This window comes from Haliotis asinina, chromosome 2, assembly GCF_037392515.1.
Source record: "Haliotis asinina isolate JCU_RB_2024 chromosome 2, JCU_Hal_asi_v2, whole genome shotgun sequence".
In the NCBI taxonomy this organism is placed as follows: domain Eukaryota; kingdom Metazoa; phylum Mollusca; class Gastropoda; order Lepetellida; family Haliotidae; genus Haliotis; species Haliotis asinina.
In genome coordinates this window covers 91158410-91182205 of record NC_090281.1, presented here as the reverse complement: position 1 = coordinate 91182205, position 23796 = coordinate 91158410, and the positions used below count along the sequence as shown (strand labels likewise).

Below are 23796 nucleotides of genomic sequence, written 5' to 3'. Positions count from 1 at the left end.
CCCTCCAATGTTAAATAGATGGGCAGATGTAAAATAGAGGGGGTCCTCACTGAAGTTGATGAGTCAAAACACTCCAAAACCCTCTCTTGAGCCAACACTGCTGATGGGATGAATGCCTAGGAAGGCACCTGTTGAGGCTGCTGTTACAAGATCTACATTTGTGATGCAGTCTACAAGTGGCTGACAGTGGGCCACAGATTGTCAATCCTGACAGGAACATTAAGCATACCTCAGTCAGAAAACATGTTCAAGGGCACACCCTTGGTGATACAGGCTTACTCAATTTGGGACAAATATGTTTTGTGTAAGATATGAGTCACTTGTAATCAAGCATAGAAGTCCTTATTCTTTGTCATAACCTTTGTAAAAAGTTAAGAGACGCTCCTTTAATTTCAGACGTAAGGCAAGAAAGTTAGCAGCAACAATTCAGAATCTTCTGAAGGTGTTGTCGGCACAGGCACTACAAAAGCAGAAAACACAGAAATATATCCTAGGACGAGTCTATTCTGCATTGTGTAGGTTTCTTGATCAGAAACGTCATACTGTGTATTAGATATATTTGATTGTGTTATATAAGAAACAAGCTTACAGAGTAATGTGTAGTTTGCAATGCACAGTACGCTACTCACAACTGGAAACAACTACACTAGGTTTCTGTTTTAAGTACCGGTATAATGGACTTGTTTGACGTTTAGGGTACCGGGTTACTTTGTGTTTGGTCTATATCTGTAGCCCATGCCACTATCCTTCCCCAACCCCTTAGGCATCTGTTGATCCAAGTTGGAGATGGTAGGTGATTAATTATGAATTGCCATCAACAATCTTGCACCAGTTCACATCAGGCAGTGCCGTTTATTAAGGAGACTGTCATTATTGCTATTTAAGTGGGTCAGTGCTTATGTATGTTGTTGATTTGTGGATGATGCAGTCCAGACTAGATTACATTCCAACTGCACCACGTAAACTGGAATATTCCTCAATGCAGCATTACACAGTAAATAGACACATCAGTTTGTAAAATGTGATTGGTTGAGTAAGAACCTTAAAATATTTGATGGATGAAACATTTGGATAATAAAAGCATGTATGTCAGTTACTGCCTTTTTGAAATATGGATGATACTGATGCTTGTGGGGGCTGAAGGGGTAGCGTTGTGGTTTCAGTGTGAAGCCCATTTCTGGTTTTCCCGAAGTGATATTGGTGAAATATTGCTAATAGGGGCATAAAACTAAAACTCACTCACTCACTGAAACATTGACTATGGATATTAACAACATTTTTATTGCACAGTTTGATGTTTTAATGTAGATTCTTACACCATTGTCAAGCTGAAAGTGACGTGCTGGAGAACTTGTACTGCATCCCATTTTGCTTCTTATAGATAAATCGGCACTTCAGCACACATGATGTAGGAAGTGGAATTATTTCATGAAGATAAACAGAATTTCATTTTGTCTGCTGTAATAAATTGACAGCTTCGTGGTTTCAGTTCCCTGTGTACAATCCGGCATATTGTCTTCATGACATCCTTCCCAGTGGGATGGATCACTACCAGCGTGAAATTCTTCTTCCTTGCAGTTAGTTACACAGCAGTGGGAGACAATGCTTGACCTAGAATATCTGTCAACATTTTCTGCAAATTCCAGTCAAGGTCACCAGACATTTGATCATGGGTAATTCTGTCGCACTAACTAACACAGAGATACACGCTTTGGTCTGATGTGATGGCCCACATTCCGTAGTGAGATCCAATGCTGGTTATTTACAATTACATAGTTACATACCATACAGCTTGAATCTAACACAAATAGTTTGTACTGACATGTGATGAAGCTGATACAAGTACTGCTTTTTGTCCTCCACTGCAAGAGAATGGTATCTCCACTGTAAGAGAATGGTATCTCTTGGTCAGAGTTCCTGTGTGTTTCTCCTCAGTGGTTGAATGTTGTGTCTAGACTATGTCCCAAGTTCCATGTGTGTTTCTCCTCAGTGGTTGCATGTTGTGTCCAGGCTATGTCCCAAGTTCCATGTGTGTTTCTCCTCGGTGGTTGAATGTTGTGTCTAGACTATGTCCCATTCCATAGCCTTAGCACTGAGGTGATTGTCACTCCCACTTTTTGACATCAACTTGCGATGATCCTCTTTATCCACTTGTAAACAAGACCAAGCTCTTCGGAAGATATTGAGCTTAAAGTCTGAAACAAACGTCAGTATGAGTTCCTCAACTGATATTCCTAGAACACCTTTGTAGGGTGACTACTAGTTCCTGGATTCTGAGACCTTGAGGGATGTGTTCATGCTTAGTTTCAGAATAATGAATTTTATATATTTATGAAGATCAATTTTAACAACATATAATTTGCCCCAGTTTGTCTGCCACTGGAAAATAATTAGGAATTCTAGATAACTGTGGCTTCTTGTGTAAAATTGTTGGTCTCCATGACAGCTCTATAGATGTTGTATGTTATTTCTTAACCTGACTTTTAGTTTATCATTGTAGATCAGTGAAGATCATACAGAATCCCTGATGTTAACTGGGAGAGCAGGTAGTCTTGATTTGAATACAGGAAGATCTCAGTGTGCATTCTTGTAGTCTCACAAATTGATTTAGAATTGATTTATTCATGGATGGAAATGATTCTTGTGTTTGTGTTTACATTTTCTGTCTTCGTCCTATCTCCATCACTCTGGTGATCATTTTCGGAATGTTGTATGTTTATTTACTTAACTATTTGAGTAAGGTGCAATATAGACAATCAGAAAACTCCAAGGTAAAATCCAGACCCATGTAATCTATTTCATGGTATCTATATTCAGTGAAGTAAGATAGCATTATTAACAAATTATAAAAGTAAAATCTTACCTTCTATGTAAGGCTGAACAGTTGGTATTCATACCTACTTTGATTTTCTTGTGCATCATCACATAGGGAGTATAGATTTACAAATAACATAATTCTCGCAATACATCTTCCTATGTATATATACACAGTGTATTAATAACTTGAACTTTCGACAGCACCCTTGCCTTATGAAGGTGACAAGATTATGCCATCTCATCAAATGTACATATCCGATGGACCTCTGACCTTGTAATTGTTCAAGGCTACTGTAATAAGTGGGTGTTTCCTGTAAACTGATCTGTGATGGCGGGGAACCACTGATCAGAGTGTTCTATTGACATGAAATATGTCTCAACCCTTGTCAGTTGTGAACTAAATATGTCCAGTGTTGTGGTAGAAGTGTCATTGTGTTGGTTTGATTCCAAACATGGCTTCGAATAGTCCAAACTGCATTCAAAGCTATGCTGTGGCAGTGGGGTGGGGTAGCCTCAGGGTTAAAGCAATTGCTTATCAAGCCAAATACTCAGATATGATTTCCCACATGGGTTGCAATCTGTGGAGTCTGAGCAGTGATATTGCTGGATTAGTGCTAAAAGCCGCATAAAACTAATCTCACTCTCTCACTCACTCACTCTCTCACTGTCTCACTCACTCACTCACAGAAAGGTGTGCTCTATATTGGGTGTGTATAACATGATCAGTATTGTTGGCAATGTAGAAATTAATAAGAAAAGGAAGATACTATATGGACAACAACTTTTTGTTATATGTTATGTTGTCATCCATAAAACATCCTATCTTTTCTATGCGTATACCATTCTTCGTCATGTATAACTTTTCATGTAAGCCTTAAAAGGTTTTTACGCATTCGTATTTATCATGTAAATTTTAGTTCAGTTTTGATGAATGCTCCAATGCAGTTTGGAGCAGTGAAGTGTCCAGGACAGTTGTCATGGAGACATTTCCCTGTATGACCAAGAATGGGGGAAACTGTGATACCTCAATCACTATATGATGCATCCCCTTCCTATCTGATGAGGGTGGGTCTTGAAAACTGTCAACTGGTTTTGACTGAGTTGAGCTTCTGAATACTCCATAGCAATTACGGTGAGAAAGAAATGCAGATGTGCTTTAAATGCTGTTTTATCTTAAAAAGAAAAATGTAAATACTATTCTGTCTTGAAACATAGAATGTGTTGTTGAGTCCAACAGTCATTTGTGAGAGGTTCTACTTCGATAGGAGTGATAAGCAGTGACTATGCCATAGTCAGAAGACGTTCTAGTTGTAGAACAGGCCTGACAAATTATATAATACTGAATTGTTTATCAAAATTAAGATCCTGTGAACCTCTGCTTAACCCATGTGGTGTCTCGGTTTAGGGTGTATGTGCCATGACTTGGTTGATAAGCATCATTCCTTATCAGTGTTGTTCATACTATCTGTCACTGGCTTGTCTGGTTCAGGATTGATTTTGCCAGATTCTGTCATGAGCTGGAGGATTTTTGTGTGCGGCAATATAATTTCAGACCCATTAGTTTATGGAATAGCACAAAGCCAAAGGACATGTTATGACTTGACTGATAGCAGTCATCATTCCTCATTTGTGTTCATGGTATTAATCACTGGTTTGTCTGGTTCCAGCTTGATTTATTCCGGGCTCTTACCATTGAGTGTGGCAGTAGAACTTCAAACAAGAGCAAACAATAGGTTATGGAATGGCATGGCGCCAAAGCACATGCTATTACCAAATGGTTTAGCATTACCTGCACACCTAGAGTGATCTTGATCTTCCTTGGAATCCAAAATGTGCATGTTTAGTAAAATGTCGGAAGTAGAATAGATGTTTGGGAAATACAAGAATAGCATGAAATGTCTCACAGGTCTGACAGCATGCAATAGGAACCTCCATCCCCCTCATCTGGCCCTCCTGAGATACAGACATGGTGATTGGGGGTGAAACTATGTGACATGGCTTACAGTTAGTTGTCGTCATCCAAGACGGTAGTGTTCATCCACTGATGTTAGCATAGCATGGAAGCATGACTTGTTTGGGTAATGTTTATCGCATCCTGAGAGGAAATAGGGCAGTTTGAAATCTTGGGGGGAATATTGCTAAATGTTATCACTTTTATGACGGATACACTTCTTGGATAATTTCCCTCCCTGTTAAGTATGCAGTCAGAATATGATTCAAACAAATGACATGCTGCAGTCCTGTATGGTAGGTAGTATTGATGAAGCATGTTGTTGAAATGTTATAGCATGATCGTTATTTTGAAGTATTCCAACATCTCATCTGCCCCCAGCACCCACCCACACACAACATCAGGCAAACTGTAGTGCAAATGGGTTGCACAGCATAGAGAAAATCACAAGTCTTTTTAATCCGAGAGAAGCGAGCAAAGGTTGACAACATACTTTCCTCGCTTCAGTTCGAAAAATATTTTTCATGTCAAAATCAAATATCACCACCATCAAAGGTATACACCCATTTCTTCACTGGGGTGTGCTCTCAGATTTCCAACCCCATGTTGAACCATTACTAGCATGAAATATTTAGATCGTATTCAGATCATTCTTCGCCTCCATTCCCCCATCCAGCTTTCAGTTCAATGGGGTGAAGAAACAGGAGGGCATTATTCCATATGGAATACTTAGTTATCGCCCCTGCTTCATTCACCCAAAATGCCAGTTTTTTTATGTAGAATAAGTGTTACAAAATTCTAACAATAGCAGTGACAGATAAGACATTTAAACTCCAACTCATGATAAAAATGGGCAATATGGTATTTCATTTTTATTTGTGCTTATTCTTGTTCTGTCACTCCATTCAACCAGAAGCTGGCAGGGGTAATGGAGGCAAAGAACGATCAGAATACCGTGAGAGGTGCTTATAATGTTGTATGAAACATATTTCAAGTTAGTCTGAGATCACAGCCAAGTGAGGAAATGGGAGTGTACCTTTGATTGTGGCAATATCTTGTTTTGACATAAAAACAGTTTTCAATCTGAAGCGAGGTAAGTATGTTTCCAACATGTAAGAAAACAGGTCATTTTCTCTATGCTGCGCAACCCATTTGCGCTACAGTTTGCCTGTGCACACACTCACTCACTCACTAACTTATAGCCCATTATCTTGCTTGTTTGCTTGCTCACTTAATCATATTGCCAATTAACCTACACCCACCCACCCAATATATTTGGGTGTGGATGCCCGCTGGTCCTCCAGTCACCACGGTATGATATGTCATATCCCTGAACATTCATCACGTTTTTCTCTACCTGGGTTAGAATTTATCTTCATTAAAAGGTAGACTTATGAAATCAAGTGGTCAGACTTGCTGACTTGGTTGACTCATGTTATCTTATGATAATCATCCCTTTACTGTCTGTTATTTAGAGACCACCGCACAAAACCACTCATTCACGCTCATATTAGGTGTTGACCACTCTTGTGAACTGCACACGCACAGATGTGATGCTATCCTTCAAACATGATCAGGATTAATCTAGGATTTATACTGGTGATCAAACAAATCTGTCACCCCATTGGGAAGAATTGTGTAGTGTATCTGCTTACAAGTGCATGGAGTCTCTGTTGGGGGAAGGCAATTGCTCAGACCTGAAACAGAAATAGACTACCTGCATTTAGAAGTATGTTAAGAGGATTATAATTAAATGAGTCCATTTAGAGCAACAAAAAATATTATCTCCCAAGCATGTAAACATCTGACAAACTTGCTAACACACAATGAATGACAATGTAAGTATAACATGTAGACCTATCGTAATCCGGTTTCCTTGTGTAAATATTTCCTGACTCATCAGGGTGACATAATCAGACATTGTTATGGAGATAGCAGGTTAAAGGTAGAGCGGCTCACATCCCTCGCCCAGTGCCACTCAGTCACACGCTCACTCAGCTCACTCAGCTCACTCACGGAGGACAGCAGATTGGTAGGCTGGTTATTTTTAACTCATGCTGGTATTGCTATGGAATCAAGTCATTGATAAATTTTGATAAATTCAAAATTTAGAAGTTTGTATTTTGTTATGCATTTCTCATTTTTCAATGTTGTTTTTGTTTTGTGTATGGATCTATTTAGTTGTTTTTGTTGTGTACTTTTTGTGTTAGTTAAAGTTTTAGTTATCACTGGTATTGTTTATAACCGTTTGTCAACATTGCAGGCATTAAGGGTATTATTCAAAACAGCATTCAGGTCTACAATTTTCAACAATGGTGGTTTTAGAACTAAATATTTTCTTGATTAATTTGCTCCTCAGTTTTTGTTAAATATCTTACTTTTTGTGATTACATCAGGATATAATCAAGATGTGGTTTCTTTCTGCAAGTGTGCAATAGGAATGATGAAGTTTTTCTGTTTTCTCCTCTATATCAGTGAGTTTAGTTTTATGCTAATTAGGTAGCAGCTTTGGCAATACAGGTAAAGTGTTACCTGTCATTGATACCATACACCTGTTGTTCTAGACAACCCAACCTTTGTAGTTGGTTTCTGTGATAGCTAATATATTAGAGGCACTCTAAGCTCAAGTTTATGTTAAGACACAGTTTGATTTTTGTTTCTGGGAAAGCCTACTTTTAATTTTTTTTAAAAAATTTAGGTGTAAAGTTTACTTTCTTTTTTCCAGGCTTAAAAAAGATTTGTTTGAGGGGGAAATTTGTGGCATTGTTAGATTGTAAGTTTGATTATCATTGTGCCACTGCATATCCCCAAAAGAGCTGAATTCAACATTATGGTGATTTAGACGATTGTCTTGCTCATGCTATGTTAGGGGAATATGTGTGCGACCAGAGTGCACAAGCAGTTTCATCAGTACGGCAGATGCGCAGTCACTGTTGTGAGAAGTTTTATTGACAATTGAAATCTGGAAGTTAATTTATATAAAAAGAAAACAAACATCAATATTATTTACCCAAGGTCATTAATACCACTTCAGATGCAAAATCAATTATTTTTATAAGAAAAAATAGCAAGCAAAATTTCAGTAAGATCAACCATTTGATAGTGACAGGCAATATTTAAATAGGAATCCACATGCTTGCAGATCGGAGCGAAAAGTATGGCTCATCATCGAAAACCCATAGAAAATCCCTTGATGTATCAAGCGGCAACAGTTTTTCCGGTACAATGGCCTCAACACTATTTTAGTAGGAAGCACTTGATATTTTTGTGTGAAATAGATGAGTATGTCCTTTATCACCCAAGGTTAGTGAAATAAAAGCTGTACATGATACTACTGATGAACATTACGTTTTTGTCTTGCATTGTCCAAAAAATGCTGACACCGGGATATTATCTTTAAATATCATTGGAAGACTGTTAGATTCTAAGGTTAATTATGTTCATATATGCTTTCATTTAACTGTAGAATTTTTGCTCGAAAATACTTTTTTATCATTTTGCCATTATGCCAGTGTACCATCTTTAAGTATTTAGGAAGACAAAAGCATTATTAGTATAAAATGTATATGGTTTTGTATTGTCATGAATTCTCTTTCATTTCTCCCAGTAATTTGTCAAGTTACATTATTTACATGAACAGAAAGAAAATAATAATTAAATAGAATAATTTAAATATCGTCCACATCTGAAGATATTGGAATTCCTGCTGAGCAATGCCAAGTGGTCTAAATTGTGTCCAGCATTAAACGCGTAGGGCTTCTCTTAATATGGTATGATTTTCCTGTTTGTAGTGAGTGAGTCACGCTGAAACAGGTCGTCTTCAAGGTAGGGCAATACCCAGACAGGGTGTGATATAAATGTTCCCTGTGTAGCTGGAGTGTTGACATCTGTAGTGGTGTGTGGGTTGGGGTCACGTCACACAGTTCAGGACTAGTTACAGGAGATTACCCACAGTTCCCCAGGGATAACCTACTTTTACTGTTTTCAAGTCTGTCTGGCAGATGAACCATGCTTGCCATAGTTTGCCTAGCCTGGGGAGTTCGAGGATGATGGATTCTAGGTCACTCATGTTCTGACAACCTGTGTAATTAGTTACTTGCACTTCACAGATTACGCCTGACTGGTATAGAGCTATAGAGCTGGACAAGTTAGAAATTTAGTGTCAACAGTTTTATTGTTTTTACCAGTTTTTATGGTTGGTTATTCAACAAAATGTATTTCAAAATGATTTTCCTTTCAAATTCTAAATTTAAATGACTGAAACTGTAGTGTAATTTCACCACACAGTATAAGATATTATTAATGACTCTCATTTCAAATGTTATTGAGTATAATCCCATGTTTAAGTTTGTTGAGGTGAAGGTAAATTAACCCTAGACCTAACCTATAACCGTCAATTACTGTGGTTCTGAGGCAGTGATATTCAATTCTTGCTCAGCTTAAAATACATTTATTGGGTTATATTAATCACAAAAACACATTCTGAAGTATTTGATGGTCCATAGATTGAATAAAATGAAGTGTTAGTTTCGTGAACCCTGTAATCATGTCTGCTGAAATATTTCCTTGGCTTGTCGAGTCAACAAGAGGAAATAATATATCTGAAGTGTTTGAGAAACTATTTGTTGAGCTAGACCCACGGAAAAGCTGTTTCAGTGCATGGATCCAAATTGCCCTTATGAGGAATTAGGCAATGAGTATTTGTTGGTTTGGATTCTTATCCAAATTATTATGCATGATATGAACTGTACCCAAGCTCAGGAGTTTCCTGCAGTGATAAGGGGTGTTGTGGTTAAAGTGCTGCAAGATCAAGCTGAAGACCAAGGGTCTATTCCCCACATAGTTACAATGTGTGAAGCCCATTTTCCTGCTATTGCTGGAATACTGCTAAAAATTGGCAAAAAACGCAACTCTCTCACTCACCCTACAGTGGTAAGCAGGTACAGCCTGCCTTGTTTAGAGCTGATACTGATGACTGAAGTAGTGTTCCAAGCGGTGTTGCGCCACACCTTGTTCACGGATTGAGTATTTATAATGTAGAAGACACTAGCTGTCAGGATATAAGAACATGATTTTTTGTCAGACCTTCACAGAATGTTTTTAGAAATCTTGAAGACTGGTGGGGGGGTCACCCTTATCACAAAGACTGCCATTTGTTGGACCAATAGTTATTATGTCAATTACATGATTGTCATGACCAGACTATTCACAGACCACTGTCACATCGCTTGAATACATCCATACATATACACTTTTAACAGGTCAGTCATGTAATTGGTCTGAAGAACCTTGGAATTGAAGGTACATTATCAAGAACAAGCATGTAATTTGATTAGGGTAACTCATGGTGAGTCACTTCATGTTCATTTTGGTTTGGTTTTTAGACTGGTTCAGGTGTTTATGCCACTAGATCTCAGAGTTTTTACCTAGCCCTTCTGCAACAAGACAAGATTGTTCATGTTTACATTTGATGTCCGTTTCGTTCTGTTCCAATAAGTAACAAAGTAGAACCATTTGAGATGTGGTGGAGGAGGAGGATCCTGCTACAACTTACTGAAGATAACCATCATCAAATTATTAATCATCACCTTTCAGTAGTCACGGTAACGGAAGGATCATCCAGGTATTCACTTGTCAAGGTCTAGTGACCATGTCTAACCCTGATGATCCAGAAAGGCATGTAGTTCATACACTCTGTTCCTTTGACTATAGAGGTGTTAACGTCTAAAGACATTTGTATTTGTTTACATTCAAGACAGGACTTCTGCTGATGTCAGATGCGAGACTTGTGTGTTTGTGTTCAGGTGTTTTACTATATCTCTTCTGTGAATATGAATACAGATGATTCATATGACTGCTATATCTCGTGCTGATGACAGCACGAGTGTAAAAATACTCCGTGTTCAGTGATCCTTAGCATTCGGTAACTGGTTGCAGCAGATGTTGCGGCTCAGAGGACTAGACACTGAGACCTGGACCAGGTTTGCTTCCCCACATCAATACAATGTGCAAAGCCATTGTCATTTTTCCAGAATATTGCTAAAAATGATGTAAAACCATATTTAACAGAGTCAACCTTTGTTGTTCCTTAAGGTTTGATGTTGTAGATTGCTTGGGCAAGGTGGGCTGCTCTGTAGATTTATGTGTTATGATTCAGGCTTGGCCACAGCTGTGAATTAAGTTGTCTTGTACTAGTCAAAATAGAATGGATTTGTGGTTTCTCTTAAGTTAATGAATGTAAATGTTCACCTTGTTCACTGCAACAAATTTTCGTTTCTTGCTGAAATCGTTTGTGACGCATTTTCATTTGTGGGAAACCATTGCCCATTTCTTAGTTTCTCTGGATTTTTGTCTGGATCTTCATCTTATCAGTTGTCAGTTGTGCGGTCAGAATGGTGATGGAGTACAATTTACTCTGTGGTGACCACAATTGTCAGTCATATTCTGGCTGATTTTACTGACACAATGTCTGTCAATGTTGACAAGAGTTTTTTCAATCCATTGAGTTCATGGCATACAACCAGACCAGTACAAGATCTCATACTTTTCTTGAACTTTTTAGATGACATGAGGTCCCTGTTGTTTCAGATTTAACCAGCATCTCAATTATTCGAAATGGCCACCACTGAACAGAAAGTCGATCCTTCCCTCTTGGGAGCCATCAAGGGTGATCACAAACTGAAGCATGTGGACACTAGTGAGAAAAACCCTCTGCCCTCCATGGAAGGTAGGTCAGCAGTATAGGCTGCAAATAAATTTAATTACCAACTTCTGTTTCAGGTGATTCATCAGATATGTGTAGAAATAACACCCCTGCATGTCTGCATGGTAGCCCATTTACTGTTGTACAATGGCCATTTATCTGGCAGTATCTATGGCTTCAGTCTATTTCCTGAACTGGGAGCATGATTACTGTATAAATCCTTAACTTGAAAGGTTCTTACCCAACTGTGCTTTGAAATGTAGACAGTTATGATTAATGATTAATAATTAAGAGGATTATTTGTCTATGTCAGACTCAATTCAAAGCATGAAAGCTTCATAAGTCCATTACATAAAATGTTCTTATCAACTCTCTTTTAACATTTAAATGAGATAATGAATGAATACAAACAAGTATTTGTACAAGGTAGGCGACATGATCTGTCAGGGATAACTCAAGTAGAAGTAATCACTCCTTATGTGTGGATAACATTGTAATCGTGTTTACACTGCCAGATTAAAGCCACACTGTAAATACAGGTCCTAAGTGTACATGTATGGAAGACATTCTACAGCAGGATGAGGCATGTATTATCTGTATTCATCCACACCACGTGCTGATACTCAATCAGTTGATCAGACAAATGCTTCCTCTTTGGTGGTGGTTGTCAGACCTGATGTATCAGACTGATATATAGCACTGTGTGCCGAGTGATAACCATATCTGTATCTGTGTATGGTGTGTATGAAGCTGCAGCTTCAAAGAGTTATCAGTGTCTGTATGAAGGTACGAGTAAGTGACGTTAAGTTTTAATGCCACAATGGCATTATGCCAGCCATGTTACAGCAAGATACAAGTTTATATTTATGCAGATGTGCCAAAAATGCAAAGTTATGTTTGACAGCATAATTGTCATCCAATTTTTGTCTTCAACAGATAAATATACAGATATCTACATCCAAATGTCTCATTGAAAGAAAAATCTTGTTTTGGCAAGTTTGTTGATGGTGTTCAGAAATCTGCCCTAAGCAGACAAGGCTGTCTATTTCATTGGTCCAAAAGAGGAATTAGACCAGCAGTGATAAAATGCTGAAACCTCACACCTTTTATGACATCTTGATGGCTGTTCCCAGCTGTTAAATAGACATTGGGGTTTCAAAGGAAACAATCTGACTATAACGTTACCTAAAACAAAAGGAAAGATTTTGGCCTCAAATTCATCTTGTCATAACACTTACTTGATATTATTCAGGACATGGTATTCAAATCATCCAGACTTTTGATGCGTATTGATTTATAATCAATAGTATTCAGGTGTTTATGTCTTAGTTTCCTTTAAGGAAACAGAAAATATCTACAAAAACTGAGAAATCAGAAATCTTGAGTGCCTGTCAAAAGTAAATGTACTTTAACATATTACTTTTTGTGGTGCATAGTATCTTTCACCATGCCATATGTATTCCATACATGAATTTGAGGAAATAATTTAAGTCAGTAAGGTTTTAGATGAGTTTGTTATGATACTGAATTTATTGTTTTTACTGTATATTACCAAGGTCCAAACTTGACCTTTAAAATCAGTATCCAAATGCTGTGTACCAGACATAAGCGGAACCACCAACCTTTGTTCATCTTGTTTTCATCAAACATCAGAAAAGGTTTCAACTTATAATACAGTGCCAAGCATAAACAAATCAGAACTGAAAAAGTAAATAATCTTGCCTAGTGATGTTTAGTTGCACATTTGACATATTCCCTGACAAGGCATTTTCTCTGGTTCTTCACTCAGTGATATGATGTCTTCTTACCACCAAAAAAGAGGTTTAACAAAACTGTAACATGTAGATAAGACTCCATTTTTTGGGCCCTCAACATTTGGCTTACCTAATGTAATTTTAAACTTCAAAAAGCAGATCCCATTCAAGAGCAATCAGCAGGTAATCTTTCCAAATGCCCATGGGTTCATGTCCTCGTCATTCTGAAGTTCGGGTCCAATATCTCAAATTGGTACTGGTGAAGACTAATTGTGTTCTCACCTGCTGTCATATTGCTGGAGAATCGTCTTTTAACGACCGAAAAACTCACTCGCTCATCTATAAGGGTCCAGAACTAAATTTAAATATTTACTTGGCAACCCATATTTTCTTCTGGGTATTATAGATTTCCAATACAAATCACTGCCAGATGGAAGAGGTATTGCCTAGCTTCACATGTATAAGTTTTATTTCTTATAAAAATTACCGTCAGTTTTCAAACTGCTCTGTTTTTATTTCACAAGGTTTTACTTCGTCAGATAGGGGAAGATAGTTTATGGACATGAATGTTTTAATTATGAGGATATGAGGAACACAACATTTTGGAGCATATGCTTACTCCTTCTTCACACTAGTATTACTTCCTGGTTTGAGTAGCAGCGGAGAGGAAAATAGTTGACCTTGACATTATCAGGAATAGTTTGTTTGTTTGTGTTACATTAATTGATGTAATTAGTGAGCCTTAAAGTTGGTTTAATACTATCTCAGTATTGATGCAGGTGGTGACAACTATTGCCATACTTGTGCATTGTTGATGGGTAATATTGGAATTGTATGCCCATAGTGAACATTGCCTAATTATTATGCCTGCATGTTATATTAAACATATAACACTCAACATTGATAGTTTTCAACAAATAATGGCAATAGTGAACATTGCCTAATTATTATGCCTGCATGTTATATTAAACATAGAACACTGAACATTGATAGTTTTCAACAAAGTATGGCAATAGTGAACATTGCCTAATTATTATGCCTGCATGTTATATTAAACATAGAACACTGAACATTGATAGTTTTCAACAAAGTATGGCAATAGTGAACATTGCCTAATTATTATGCCTGCATGTTATATTAAACATAGAACACTGAACATTGATAGTTTTCAAGAAAGTATAATCTTCTTGTTACAGTGAAATGAAGAGGTATATTCAAAGTTGGTTTCCCACATTACAAAGTTATACACTGTAAGGCAATGCCTTATAATGATTTCTCATGTGTGAAGGTCATTGTTTAACATCATGGCCAAGTAGTAATTTATAGACAGAAATGTTTGGCATGATTTGTGTATCTTGTGAACTGCCTGTAGATTGTGACAACATGAATGTTGAGCTTTTGCGTTTTGTTTGATATTCTAGAGTCTTTCAGCTTAAGCTTTCACAGATCATTCAGTTGTTTCCATGGTTAATCTACCACACTATATTGCAGTGTTTACATGTTGGTGAGTAATCAACTGATACTGTTCAATAAAATTTTATAGTTGGTGACATTTCAGGATTTAGGGTTGGTTCAATTTCCAGGACATTAACTAATCATATTCCGAAAATACCAGTTTCCATTGAATTCCACTGCAGATGATAATTTGATCATGTAAATATTCTAATGCAGTTTGTTGTCAGCCAAATCGCTGATTGTTTCACTGTTAGAATGACCTCTAATCATCCATCTTCTCAATATATCTCAGTCTTGAGATCAATATGACAAGAAACATTGCCAAAAAAGTGCACAGCTAGTTTTTGAAGATAGACTGACAAGGTTGAGATCTGTACATATGTACATATGCACACATCTTGAAATTTGGATAGGATGTTGCCAATGTTAAAGATCTTAAAGCCTTGTTAAAAAGGTTGTGATCAAGAGCGAGAAGCAAATACTTGTGGAAATAGTTGTGGAAAAGAAACCAAAAAGCAACTGAAAGATCAAAATCTTTGCAAATGGGGCTATGTGCATACTTTGTCAGTAACATGCGTTTGAAGACAGTATCACTGAATTACTGTGATGACATTTTCTCAAAATAGTTTATTTTGCTTATGACATGGCTCCTGACATAGCTGTATCTGTTTCTATGACAACCGCATGATGTTGTAGATGTAAATCAGGAGAAGCATCATCAACAAGTCCTTGACGGTGTCAACAACTTTGATAAATCCTCATTCCATCATACGGAAACCAAGGAAAGGTCTATCCTGCCTGACACCAGTAGTGAGTTTGGCTTGTCTCTCTGCCTCCTTCACTCATATGATTGGCTGGAGGTGCTCCTTCATAGTTACATCATAGGATTTGCAAATATTGCTGAAATCATCATCACTGCTTTGGAAATGGATAGAGACAGCAGGGATGAGAATTTCCTGCATATCTGTGTAATTACACCAATTTCTTTTGGTCTTTTTGGATACATGCTACCGCAACAAAACAATAAATTATACAGTTCAGAAGTTCCCCAACCTAATTAACATAAAACTTTTTTATCTTTGTAATAAAGTGTAAGTATTTGCAAATGTTATGATGAACATGATGTGAGTTCCTGATGGCCGGTATTTCACCTTCAGTAGTATTTAGGTGTGTAGCTTCTTCATGCTTCATAGAGTTTGCTTGTATTTACAGCCTTGCTTTATGGATATGCTTGTTGCACAGCTTAAACTGAATATCTTGCCAATGCTTTGCAAATTACTACACTATATTTATGGCTGCTCTTTCATTGTTGCACTATGATTTATGGTTTAAATTCTGAGTTTCTGCAGTGTCACTATTGCTGTGATATAATTGGTTATTTTCATTTATAGATTCTGCAGTTACAGTGTTGCTGCAGTATGATTGGTTGTTATTCAGTTTCCATGTTGTTTCCTGTCCCATCTTTACATGGAAGGTTGTCCTTGACATTGTCTATATGTTTATGGTGCTACAGTTAATGTGTACATAGCACCTATTCCAACAATTTGCAAAGGGGTGCTCAGGCTGTGTCCAAAAGCTGGACACTTATTACAGTTATCTATCATGTGGGCGATATACATTGTAAGTTGTACACTTGTCATGAGGGGGGCATGGGTTCATGTACCCTCGATGTTTGTTTATAAACATAAACAAACATCAAAGGATGCATCAACCCATTGGCCCTGAGGGACCAGTGAACAATGTATTTATCTTACCAAACACCTCAATGTTAATTTTGAACTGATTGAATCCTTTGTAGTGGATCATCCACTTCAGCCAACTCGTGTGAATCAAACAATTCACATCTTGCATCTTGCTGTTTTTCCTGCATGTATTGTCTTAATAAACAGGCCCCCCTAAGTAATTGAAGGAATTACAGCAAATTTGAAGGAATTGCATCTCAAATGTAAACAAACGCAGCCCACTCGCGAAACAATTGCAGCGATATCGGTAATTTAGCGGTAATAACAGAAATACATCGGCCCTATCGGAAGCAAAGTCGGTAATACTGGAAACACGATCGGCCATCTTCGGAGATTTTTCGGTCGCGAGCGGAAACTCACGCAGCAAAACATGGCGTCGTTGGAAGAAGCACCCGTCTCGGTGAGATTTGTTTTTAGTTTCTACTATTACATTTTTATACTTATCCATCTTTGACCACCCGCGTTGAATGCGTTTAGGTATGAGGTGTTGTCGGGGCAAAAGCTTATGTTTTTAGGAAAAGATAGTCACTCTAGGAGAGTGTCACAAGTCATGCCCCTGTAGTTTGTTTACATCTGAACATCGAAGTCGTGCCGATGATTACGAACGTGCGCCAGATATAACATCATTTTTTTGTAAAATGTGTTTAAATTTGTCAATTGCACTTCGTAGCAAGAAAAATTATGGCTCATAAACTTCTTCATGGCGCACGTTCATGATGTTCGTAATCATCGGCACGACTTCGATGTTCAGATGTAAACAATCTCCAGGGGCATGACTTGTGACACTCTTCTGCAGTGACAATCTTTTCCTAAAAACATAAGCTTTTGCCCCGACAACACCTCATACCTAAACGCATTCAACGCGGGTGGTCAAAGATGGATAAGTGTGAAAATGTAATAGTAGGAACTAAAAACAAATCTCACCGAGACGGGTGCTTCTTCCAACGACGCCATGTTTTGCTGCGTGAGTTTCCGCTCGCGACCGAAAAATCTCCGAAGATGGCCGATCGCGTTTCCAGTATTACCGACATTGCTTCCGATAGGGCCAATGTGTTTCTGTTATTACCGCTAAACTACCGATATCGCTGCAATTGTTTCGCGAGTGGGCTGTGTTTGTTTACATTTGAGATGCAATTCCTTCAAATTTGCTGTAATTCCTTCAATTACTTAGGGGGGCCTGATAAAGTCAATATGGTGTAATTTCCCTTCTTAATATTCACACGGATGACATTTTGTCAAAATTTATTAATTGTAATGCAAGGCAGAACTTTTTGTAGAAATTGCTTGATTTTACAGATGACACAAGAAAAACAAATTTATCGTTATCTCCCCTCTATCAATTTGCATTCGCAAAACATCAGTACTTTTCATGCATCATGCATGCTTGAATGTTTTTCGAGATACAAGAAGTTCTGCTATGAAGTACCGAATGAGTTGCCATTGGGGCAGAGTACGTTGCAATCTACCTCACTTGTAATTTGGGTACATTGAAAATAATAGAAGAGCGCTTAGCCAATCTGAAAATGACATTTATGTGTGAGGTAAGATAAGGATAGTTGAAGATTCTGACATCTGAGCAGATTTTGCATGCTCTGCTTTTTCCACGAGCATGTTATCCACCATTTCTTTCTTCATCCCATGTTCTTAATCAACCAGGTAACACAGATTCATGTGTACAATAAGCTAAAATGATACCTTCATAATTTATGTACAAGAAATCATACAAAGTTATGTGACCAGTCATCCAACAGAATCATATGATACAGCTGTGTTAGTGTATAGATTATCTCTCCAAGACTAGGTATAGGAACTATGAAATATACAGTGGCAGAAAGGGGATCCTCACAAATTCCTCTTAATGTCCTCAAATACTTTATGAAGTGACTGACATTTTCAAAAATTTTGTACTCCTGTAGTAATCTTTTCAACATACAGAGCATGAAAAATCGCATACAATGCATTAGTATGAAAACACAGAGTTTCAAAAAAGTCCCACAACTGCCTTCTAATGTGAGTCAGTGATGGGTGAAATAGACAGTTTTTTTATGAAAGAGAGCTCTGTTAGTCTACCCTCTCTGGCCAGGATCTATTACAGTTTGTGGTATTCTAAATTTGTTAAGCTTGACTGGGCTTTAGGCTATGATACTTGTGCACATCTGTATTCAGGGAAAGGGTTAAAATTGTTGGATTGTTGTGGTGCAGTACTTGGGGTCATTGTCATTGAAGTGCATGGGTGCTTTATTTGAGGTTAGAGTCTTTGGAATGCTTGTATAATTTGGAGCTAGAGTCATTTTTGTGCATGGGTCCTGGGGTGCCTAATAGATAATGCACTCCCTTATGTTGAAACCCCGGGTTCAATTCACCATAATAGTATTATGTCTCGGGACGTGCTTCACATCCAGGAATACCTCATACCTATAACAACTACAACTTTTAGATACCACTTTTTGATCCTACATCCAAACATTTAAAGGGGCACTGATGCGGAGCAATTTCCGTGGACTGGTGTAAACTTTTGTTATTGTTTTTCTCCCGTGAGTACCCGGATGATATCCCAGAATTCGTGACTGGTTCGTGACGTCTGCTGCGCAGTCCGTGAGCGCAATTGATAGTTTAATTATAGACAGATCAACTGAGGTGAAGTCATTTTTACTTCATTCCAAATGTATTATGAAAACAAATGAAACACTTTGAAGGTTAATCATCTGCCCGTGGCAGAAATGGTAAAAAACTATTAGGACGGAAAACGTCTCTATATTTTGTCTCATAACCCTAGTTAGTTTATTGTCATACTTGTATGATTCTGAAAATTAATAAAAGAACACACGATCTGCTTATACTCATAGTAAATTTCTAACATAACAGCAACATTTATACATTGTATAGAATGCCAATGTGGATCCTATTTCACACACATACGCGATCTAGTGTGTTTTGTTCTGTCATACAGATTCTGCTGAATGCTACAACAAATAAATTAAAACAAAATGCAAAAAAATGAATGTAAAACAGACTAATTTTATAGCAACGATGTCAGGCTACTACCTTGTTCAGGAATGTATCCATCAATATCCACGTAAAAGAAATCGTATTCCATTCATCTGCAGCTGGTAAGTAATCCTGCTCTGTGTCGCGTGTCTTACAACTGTCTCATTTGCGAAAAAGTAACACATCGTTTCACGTCTTTCGTTGGTGAAAACCAGATAAACCTCTGATTGGTCTCCCAAGATTGTATGATGTCCACTATTCTAAGTAATTTAGTTAACCAATAATGAGCAATCAATCAATCAACACAAGGGTGGTTAATTCTTTGAAGGGAGGATGTTGTTTTTGCACTTACACTTTACGACAGGGTGTAGTCATCTACACACACTGCCTTTTGACAAATCCGCTAAAAGATAAAAGTAATTAATCAATCAGTGAGTTATCGGTTAATCCTTTGATCGATGTTTGTTTTTGTAACTTAGTTGATAAACCCTCTTGCATCACTTACATGCACATATTACATAACATACAATACATTTGCCATTACAGACCTTAATTTATAATGTATTTACTAAAGACAGGAGAAATGCCAAATGGGAACCTTTGTTGAGTAACCAAAGTTGTGTTACTACTAATTATACCTGTTATAAATTCATGAATTGACCATAAAGAGAATGATGACAAATAACACGTGTAGGTTTACACCATCAAACGCGAGTTACAGCAAGGAAGATGTAATCTCTGTGTCGCATGCAGCCTGAAAACACTATTGGGCCGAAACTGTTTTGAGGATACCAACGGAATTTCGTTACATAAGGAATACACACGGGCATTTGCTGTGTACTTGGGTAAATAGGTGAAATAAGGGTTTTTTACGTAAGAAAATGTTCAGATTTCTCTACCAAAGGCAAAGTCATCGTTTTTTGTTTACGAATTCAAATAAATCAACTATGTGTTTTTATTATCATAAATAATAAACCATTGTAGCTACCATAGCTACCAAAATTTTCGTAAGATATTTGCTATCACAGCTGAACCAACACTCAGAATTACCTAAATATAAAGCTTTGCAATCTTCCGTACTGAAACAAATGGCTACGTGCCTGTAGACATCATATTTTCATGTAACATGATTAAATATCAGGTTAAAAACACTGAAATAGGATCAAATTGGATCAGTAACTATACCATCCAAGCATCCGAAAAGAACTACACTGCTGGGATATTTGGTTACGATCAAACAAGGAATACCATGGATATTTTTAAAGAAATGGCATATGATGGGCATCCGGCCTCCCGACTGTTTAGGTGAAGAAATTCTGCTAATATGGACAGGAGCCCAGTTCCTTTGTCCGTCACGGTCGAAGGCGCGGGCGCTGACCAATTTGCGGTTTGATTTCGTAATTAGACCGTTGGCGAGAAACATTATTCGCTCCGCATCAGTGCCCCTTTAAAGACATCATGGTAATCAGTACATTGTTCTGTCGTATCCAATCAGTGGAAGAGGGTACGCATGGGCAAGTGACAATACAGATGTCCCTTACAGACTGTCCTGTTGATCCCACCTCCATTTCCTCCAAACAGGCATGTGTCTCTGTTTCCAAACTGACCTTCATCTGGATGCCCTGTTCAGAACTGTATATATTTTTTATCTTTGAGTGGCGCTGAACTCTTTTTAACCTTCCCTGCATTGTTTTTATTTTATGCCTTTCCTGTAAGCAACATTTACTCTTTCTTGTGAAAAAAACAAGCTGTACTTAATGACTGATTTCCTAACTTTCACACTGTCTCTTCATGTAGTGGTACCTTTGAAGCATCTGTGAAAGCAACCCATGTTTTTCCCTGAGAAACCAGTTTGCTGGCTTGTAATAGCACATGTATTGGACCAGGTTATATGTATCTCATTCTATGGTACCCACAGCACATTGCATGGATTCACAAGTCATATATCCACTATGTATTTATCCTGTGAGTCCTATAACAGGGAACTGTACTCACTGCATGGAATAACAACTTCAAAATACAAAGTCAACTTTCTTTTCTGGTTTCATGTATTTTGTCTCACCTGTTTATTGGCAACAAGCTTCAGTGCAGATTTATTATCTCCTGCAGTTTTTGTTTTCATTTGTTAACAGATCTCCAATGCTATTCAGAAATTTGTGTTTGATACTTTCATTGTGGGAGCTTTACTAGAGCATCTTAGTTCATGAGTACATCGTCTTGCACAAAGAAAAGTGTCATATTGAGTCTGTACAAAAGTCAATCATATTTTTAATATTCCCCATCCAATGACTTTGTTTTGCTTTGTCATGTTATTAAATTACTATTGAAACACATAAATTACTTTGCATTTCCTTGCCCCAATTATTGCAAGTTTGGCCTTTGAATACAGCTTATGTGACACTTTCTTATATTTTGACCTCAAGGTCAAGTTCTTAATGAATTTCTCCTTTTATTTCCTCATCCCCCTTGGGTTTTTATTGCTGCCCGTCTGCTTATTGTTGCACTGTGACGTCTGCTTTGCACGGCTAATTGTGGCCAGTCCTAGCAGAGGAGAAGAAGCGAGAAACTCACCTCCAGGACATTAACAAGTTTCCCCGATCAGAGCTTAAACGCACTATCTCTCAGGAGAAGAATGTCCTGCCCGATGTACAAAGTAGGTGTTACTGAGCATGACGTACATTGTATTTGTACAGTGTGTGTCTGTACTGTACTCATCCATCCATATTGCCAACCTAAGTTCCCATCAAAGTATTGATCCACATACCCTTCCAGATTCCCACCACATTCCTTTCACCCTCTCATATCCTCAACCACCACCACGTACCCGACAACCATGCAAGAACACTGAAAGTGAACATGTTTTAAGAAAGTGTCAGTGTACTCTTCAGACTTGTGTATGATTCCTCTCGAATATTCCAGTGAGTTTTTGACAACTAAATGTTTCGTCAACATCTTTGGCATCAGCCTGTATTATGTCCAGAGTGTTCCTCGGTGTAGCATTAACCCTGATCCTGGAAGATACTGAAAGATTATATGTAATATGGCAAATGTAGGCTTCGCATGATTACTGAATGAATGATATGCATGAAAAGTTAATCTATGCTCTTTTCAGTCTAAGCGCAGAGGAGGTATTAGCCAGATATTCTTTGACTATTACTGTATTTGCTGTAATAAGCCCCTCTGAAGATTTCTTAAGTTGTTTACCCCCTTTTTGTCACTATTCCTTTTTTAATTTTATTTATTTATTTATATTTTTTTTTTTTTTTTTTTTTTTTTCTAAAGTCCAGGTACATTAGCCCCTGCATTGATCAGACAGCTGGTGCCTAATACTTTAGCAAATATGAATGTGGTAAAAATGAAATGCATTGACAACACTTATTTTAAAGCCTTTTATTATTTCAGGGAGAATTAATTCAAGTCTAATAACCTAATATCTGTCACAGACACGACAATTTGCACAACACTTATTGTGTGTGTGTGTGCTCTTGTTAGAGGAAATTGGTAAATTTAAATTGGGCCTGAAGACAGGTCTTTTTTCATTGTTTGGTTTTTTGTTTTTATCAATATAAGTCAAAATGATTAATTCTACCCCCTGTCCCAACCTACAAACAATGACTAGCTTGTATCTACAAGCATGTCAATTCAACAAGCATGTCAAATGAATGTGGAATCTGCATGACATATGTGCAGTGTGTTCTAGACTTACATAAGTAGAGCTGGTGTTTGATTGTATGAGATGTAGAACTTGTCATGATTTTCAATGATATTAACTGGGCTCAGTTATTAATAAGAATGTCACTGAAATAATGCTGCACAAGTATTGAAATGTTTCCTCACTTTGATGCCTTCAAATGCTTCATTGACAATATCTGAACCCTTACATAATTATATGTATGTGTTTTTGGTTTGTTTTTTTCCAAGCATATGCCACTCACAGAAAGTTGAAGAACACCCAACTCTGTTATGTTACTATAGTTACTCTGTCATGCCATGGGGGTACTGTGTCGTAGTCTTGTGGTTGAAACGTTAGCTTGTCACACTGAAGACAGTTTGATTCCCACATTGGTACGAAGTGTGAAAATTTTTCTTGTGCCCTCCCTCCCCCTCCCCCACCCCCACACATTTCTGGAATATTGCTAAAAGTGGTGTAAAACTAAACTCACTCACACGCAGTGTCTTGAGTCTGTGAATGGCATTTAGAATTTAAACGCATACGGATTTATGGATGTCAGCTTCTAACATCTATAATGAACATCTACATTATTATGAGGAATTATAAATGTTAACTATATCATAACAGATTAATAGTAGTAATATGAAAGAATTGGATGTTCTTTAACTTCTCTCTGGTAAAATATGTAATTTTTCACCTTTCTCTGACAAATC

The 23796-nt window shown here is 37.5% G+C and overlaps 1 protein-coding gene across 5 annotated transcripts in view; it reads left to right on the top strand.

Annotated features, from left to right (window-relative positions):
• The window catches only part of LOC137274586 (thymosin beta-like), a 62433-nt gene that overhangs the window by 32048 nt on the left and 6589 nt on the right, over positions 1–23796 (top strand). For 2 of the 5 annotated variants that reach the window (XM_067807852.1, XM_067807853.1), the window contains exons 2-4: positions 11357–11495; positions 15377–15490; positions 21950–22063. In XM_067807852.1, the coding sequence (XP_067663953.1) occupies positions 11384–11495; positions 15377–15490; positions 21950–22063 (340 nt within the window). In that variant the 5' untranslated portion in view covers positions 11357–11383. The remainder of the gene's footprint in view (positions 1–11356; positions 11496–15376; positions 15491–21949; positions 22064–23796) is intronic. The other 3 variants (XM_067807854.1, XM_067807857.1, XM_067807856.1) reach the window with 2 other exon arrangements.